The sequence below is a fragment of the Orycteropus afer genome, unplaced genomic scaffold (assembly GCF_000298275.1).
Source record: "Orycteropus afer afer isolate SDZICR_OR568_19922 unplaced genomic scaffold, OryAfe1.0 scaffold00049, whole genome shotgun sequence".
Classification (NCBI taxonomy): Eukaryota; Metazoa; Chordata; class Mammalia; order Tubulidentata; family Orycteropodidae; genus Orycteropus; species Orycteropus afer.
This window is the reverse complement of record NW_006921636.1, coordinates 12,655,852-12,661,135: the sequence shown is the minus strand read 5'-3', so window position 1 is coordinate 12,661,135 and position 5,284 is coordinate 12,655,852. Positions and strand designations below refer to the sequence as shown.

Sequence of the window (5,284 nt, the reverse complement as noted above, 5' to 3'; positions counted from 1 at the left end):
CCCATTTAAAAAGTGAGGTCACTGTGCTAACTTATAAACCCTGCCACCTATGAATAAGGCATGGCATCTCTCCCAAAACTAAGACTGTGTATAATTTCTCTAAAACCTATAAAATCCTAAAACTACTCTTCTTTGGGGAGGCAGTTGCTTAGTGGCTCTTTAGGCCACACTGTCTCCATTTTTAAGGAGCTCTGGTGATGTAGTGCCTAAGGCATTTGACTGTTAACTAGAAGGCTGGTGGTTCAAACCTACGTACTGCTCTGCAGAAGCAAGATGGAGCAACCTACTTCTGTAAAGAATTACAGCCTCGGAAACCCAATGAGGATCGCTATGAGTCGGAATCAACTCAGTGGCACTGAGTTTTTTCTGAGTTTGTCTCCATTTTTATTTGCCAAGTAAAAACAAAGAAATCTGCTTGAGTAACTTTTTGTAGTCTCTGACTATTCTTAATAGAAATAGGCAAGGACACTTTGAGTCCAACCAAGACAAGTTTCTGTAAAAATTTGTCTCTAAATTTCATGAGACTATAACTACTTTGAGAGGGAGCCCACCCAATTTCATATCCCTTGCACCTTCATAAAACAGGTATTCAGTAAATCATCTGTGGGGCATACCTGTCCTCTGTGTTACGTCACTTGCCTATTTCAGTAAATGTCAATTCCTTTCTTCTGGCTGCTGAGGCCAAAAACCTTAGAGTCATCCTTCATATCTTCCTTTTTTTCCCCAAATCTTTCATCCAATCAGTCAGCAATTCGCTCTACTCTCAAAATATATCCAGAATCCAATCAGTTTAATAGCATTTTTGGCCCAGATTTTGACCTAGCCTCAGAACTCACCTTTCAGCCCACTACATTCTCTCTCACCTGGAGTAAATGCAATCACTCTCATCTCTCTGCCTCACTCTCCTTTTCTACCATGTATTCTCTATACAGCAAAGAGTTCATTTTGTTAAAACACAGGTTAGATCACATCATTCCTTTTTTCAAACTCTGTAATGGATTCCTCTATCATGTAAGAGCAAAACCCAAAGTCTTTCAATTTGTCTACAAGGTCTTATCTATACGATTTGGCTCTCTGTTACCTTTTTGAATCTTTTATTTTTCTCCTCCTCAACTCATTCTGTTCTGGTTCACTGACCTCTTTGCTGTTCCTATTAAACAAAATAAATGCACTCCCATCCCAGGACTGCTGTTCCTCTGCCTAGAACACTATTCCCTGAAGTATCAGCATGGCCCTGTCACTTCTTTTAGGTCTTCACCCAAATGAGGCTTTATTCCTTGGTGAGACCTTCATTGGGCACCCTATCTAAACTATCCACCTCTCTAAACACTAACATGGGAGTTCTGGTGGCATAGTGCCTAAGGCATCTTACTGCTAACCAGAAGAAGGCTGGAAGTTCAAACCCACCAGCCACTCCTTGGAAGGAAGATTGGGCAATCTACTTCCGTAGTGATACTGCCTCGGAAACCCAAAGAAGGGTCGCTATGAGTTGGATCCAACTCGATGGCAATGGGCTTGGTTTGGTAAACACTAGTATATCCTATTCTTCTTTCCTGCATTATTTTTTACTTTAGCAGCTATTCTATCTAGCATACGTTTTATTTCTTATTTACTGTCTGCCTCATCCAACTAAGATGTAAGCTCTATGACAAACGGATTTTTTTTTTTTTTTTTTACTGTTTGGTTCACTGGAGTATCACTAGGGTCTAGAATAGCAGCACCTAAACCAAATTTTGACTCAGTGACCCTATAGGACAGAGTAGAACTGCCCACAGAGTTTTGGGGGCTGTAAATCTTTATGAAAGCAGACTGCCACATCTTTCTCCTGCAGAGAGGCTAGTATGTTCAAACCACCAATCTTTCAACTTTCAATCAAGCGTTTTAACTACTGTGCCACCAGGGCTCCCATATAGCCCCTAATATGCACTCAATATTTACTGAATGGATGGAGAGTGTAACAAAATTGTCTATTAAAAGCAGAGAGTTTATCTGGTCCTTCAATCTGAGTTTATGTCTGGCCTGATCACCACATTCACTGTTTTTATGTGTATGTAAATAGAAAAACCCCAAGTTTAATTATTCCTTCAATCAAAATTGACCAAGAGCTTACTATGAGAAGGGCACTGCTAACACCAGTGCAGTAAAGAAAGATGCAGTCCCTGCCCTCACAGAGTACACACAGGAGTCTTTGCAGTCTGTAATTTTTGCTTTTGTGACACTCAAAAGTACTTGCTCACTTACTTAATGTTGTTTTCTACCATTTCTTCACCCTGAGTAAGAAACACTCACGTATCAGTCAAACTAAGATTTGTTTTCTCATACTTTATGATGGCCCGGTTTAAAACATGGGCTCACATGATAAAAATTGTAAAGAAAATTGCATTGCTATCTTTTATTCTAAATATGTTTGCAGTAACAAGACAAAGCAAAGAATACATTACAGATGTAAGGTACTGCTGTTATTTCCAATACCTGTTTTTTCAACCAAGCAAAAAAAGTTAAAACAATATGTAACAGCTCTTTTTTGGAATCACAAATAGTTACATGGAAGCCAAAATGTGTTTCAGGTTATCAGGATAGGAAAGGTATGTTTGTTTCAATTTACCAATTCACTCCTTAACCAGTAATCTCCTAAATCTATTTTGTAAAACTATGGATCTGACTCAGTGGTGGGTTGCACAAATTAACTAAGTGGGTTACACCAGAATTTCGCTTAATGTAACAGACAAACTCCACAGCAAATTAAGAGTGAAAATTATTTCATGAAACTTTGGGTCTACATGAGTCTATCAGATGACGTGGAGTCAGGATCAAAAAAGTGGAAAGCCACTGTTCTCAAGGAACCCTCCAACGATCTAACGTCCTTACAAGACCAACAATCTTAAAGGATTGAAAATACACTTCGTCCCCAGGAAAAGGTGGTGTCTTTGGTCAGTCCAATCAGTTGGGAAATTAAGAAACAAGGAAAGGACGTCAAGGAATCTTCTGAACTGGGTGTAAGACAGAACTCAGCATACCGTCTGTACCAGACCCCACATTGCCTTGTAAAAACGAGGCGTTCACAGTTTTCAGTGCGATTCAATCCGTTTGTTCACTTTGTCCTCACAAATGCCCTCGAGGAAGGGAATCTCCCTCAGATCACAGGAAGCCAAAATAAAATGACTGGTACAAGGTCCCAAATTTAAAACCAAATCTAACAATTCACACCACCCTCCCCTGACATCAGAACTGCAGACAAGCCTGGGTTAGAGTCCCAGCTCGACCCTATACTCGGCTTCGGCAAAGTCCTGTGCTACGGGATGAAAATATGATTCAAGGCATCCAAAGTTAAACGACGCCACCTTATAAAGTGCTTCAGAAACGCACCAGCGAGCCCCCGCCCCGGAGCTCTCGTTCCTCGGTCCTATTCCAGCTCCCGGGGAACCCAGAACCGGAAAGGCTTGCGGAGGCGGGGCAAACGGAATTGTAAACAAAGGCGGCCCGGCCTCCTACGTCCGCCAACAAACTCCGAGCTGCTCGATCCAGGTCTGGGGGCGTCGCGGATTTGGGCCTGGGCCCCCAGAAATCCGCCGCACAGTCCAGGGCCTGAGCCCCTCCAGGCCTCCAGGGCCAAGGCCCTTTCGGGCCTGTACTGGGGGTTCCCCTAAAGCCTTCCCCATGACTGCAGATCCGGTGGGGACAGTAGACCCCGGTACTCACCCAGCTAGCGAGGGAGAAGACGCCTAGCACAGCCCCCATGGTGACACTGGTGATGGAGGTGGCTGGTCCAGAGGCTTCTAGAGCGGTGGTAACTGCCAGCTGAGGCGTCTCCTCAGAAATGCGATGTTCTCAGGCCGGAAACGCCGCCCGCCCCTCGTCTGACGCGATGTGCGTCATTGCGTGGCCCTGCCCGCAGCCCTTAGCCCGAACTGCCGGGAGGACATCTCCCATTGGCTGAGGTGGAAGACCGAGCAAAATCAACCATGGGGTAAGGGGAGAACAGCTACATCTGCACGAGTAGGGCGAAAATCAATCCAAACCCGCTGTCATCTAATGCAATTCTCATAGGCCCCCTATAGGACAGGATGGAACTGCCCCATAAGGATTCCGAGGCTTAAATCTTTATGGAAGCCGACTGGCTCATCTTTTTCCTACAGAGCTGCTGTTTTCTGGTTTGCATCCTAATGCTTCAACTACACGCGCCAACAGAGCTCCTGGAGCAGGCGGGGCTAAAGCAGCCTGCTGTTGTTGTTGTTGTGTGCCGACGAGTCAGAGGGACTCATAGTGACCCCTCCTTGGGTTTCTGAGGCAGTATCACTACGGAAGTAGCTTGTCCAACCGTCCTTCTGAGGAGTAGCTCTTGGGTTTGAACCGCCAACCTTCTGGTTAGCAGTCAAGTGCGTTAGGCACTATGCTACGCTCCCAAAGCAGCCTGGGGTTGGGGAAATTGTGAAACCTTTATCCACCTCATTGTTGTTGGTGTTGTTACGTGCCGTCGAGTCGGCCCCATCTCATAGTGACCCCTCCTTGGGTTTCCGAGGCAGTATCACTACGGAAGTGGATTGCCCAAGCTTCCTTCCGAGGAGTGGCTGATGGGTTTGAACCGCAAGCCTTCTGGTTAGCAGTCAAGTGCCTTAGGCACTACGCTGTTGTTGTTATGTGCCGTGAGTCGGCCCCGACTCATAGCGACCCCTCCTTGGGTTTCAGAGGCAGTATCACTACGAAAGTAGGATTGCCCAACCTTCCTTCTATTTAAGAAGGAGCTCTGGTGGTGTAGAGCCTGAGGCACTTGACTGCTAACCAGAAGGCTGGCGGTTCAAACCCACCAGCCACTCCTCGGAAGGCAGGTTGGGCAATCTACTTCTGTAGTGATGCCGCCTCAAAAACTCAAGCAGGGGTCGCTATGAGTCGGGTCCTACTCCAGGGCACAGAACAACAACAACAACAAACCTCTGGGGCAGTTCTACACGGTCACATGGGGTCACTAAGAGTCTAAACGACTCTGTGGTACCCAACAACAGCAAACACTTGGATAAAGGGAAAGCTCCAAGGGTACAGGAGCAGAAATATTAACTAACTTGTAAAGGCAGCATGAGAAAGCCCAATTTCAAACTAATGAGAAAGTTTCAGTTTGACACCATGTGTTTTCTAACGTGTTTATCTCCCTGTTTAAAACTGAAGGCTTCAGAACTTCTTCAACAGGCACTTTAAAGACACTGCTTCGTTTTGAAGTTTTTGGAGTTTGGACTTTTTATTTTGCAGTAATTTTTCCATTTCTAGCAAGCAATGCTGGTTTTCCACTTTT

The 5,284-nt window shown here is 45.0% G+C and overlaps 1 protein-coding gene across 1 annotated transcript in view; it reads right to left on the bottom strand.

Annotated features, from left to right (window-relative positions):
- Positions 1-3,738, bottom strand: part of SERINC3 (serine incorporator 3) — a 34,747-nt gene extending 31,009 nt beyond the window's left edge. Inside the window, exon 1 of the mRNA XM_007938460.2 lies at positions 3,367-3,738. Coding sequence (XP_007936651.2) covers positions 3,367-3,738 — 372 coding nt within the window. The remainder of the gene's footprint in view (positions 1-3,366) is intronic.
- Positions 3,739-5,284: the final 1,546 nt, after the last annotated feature.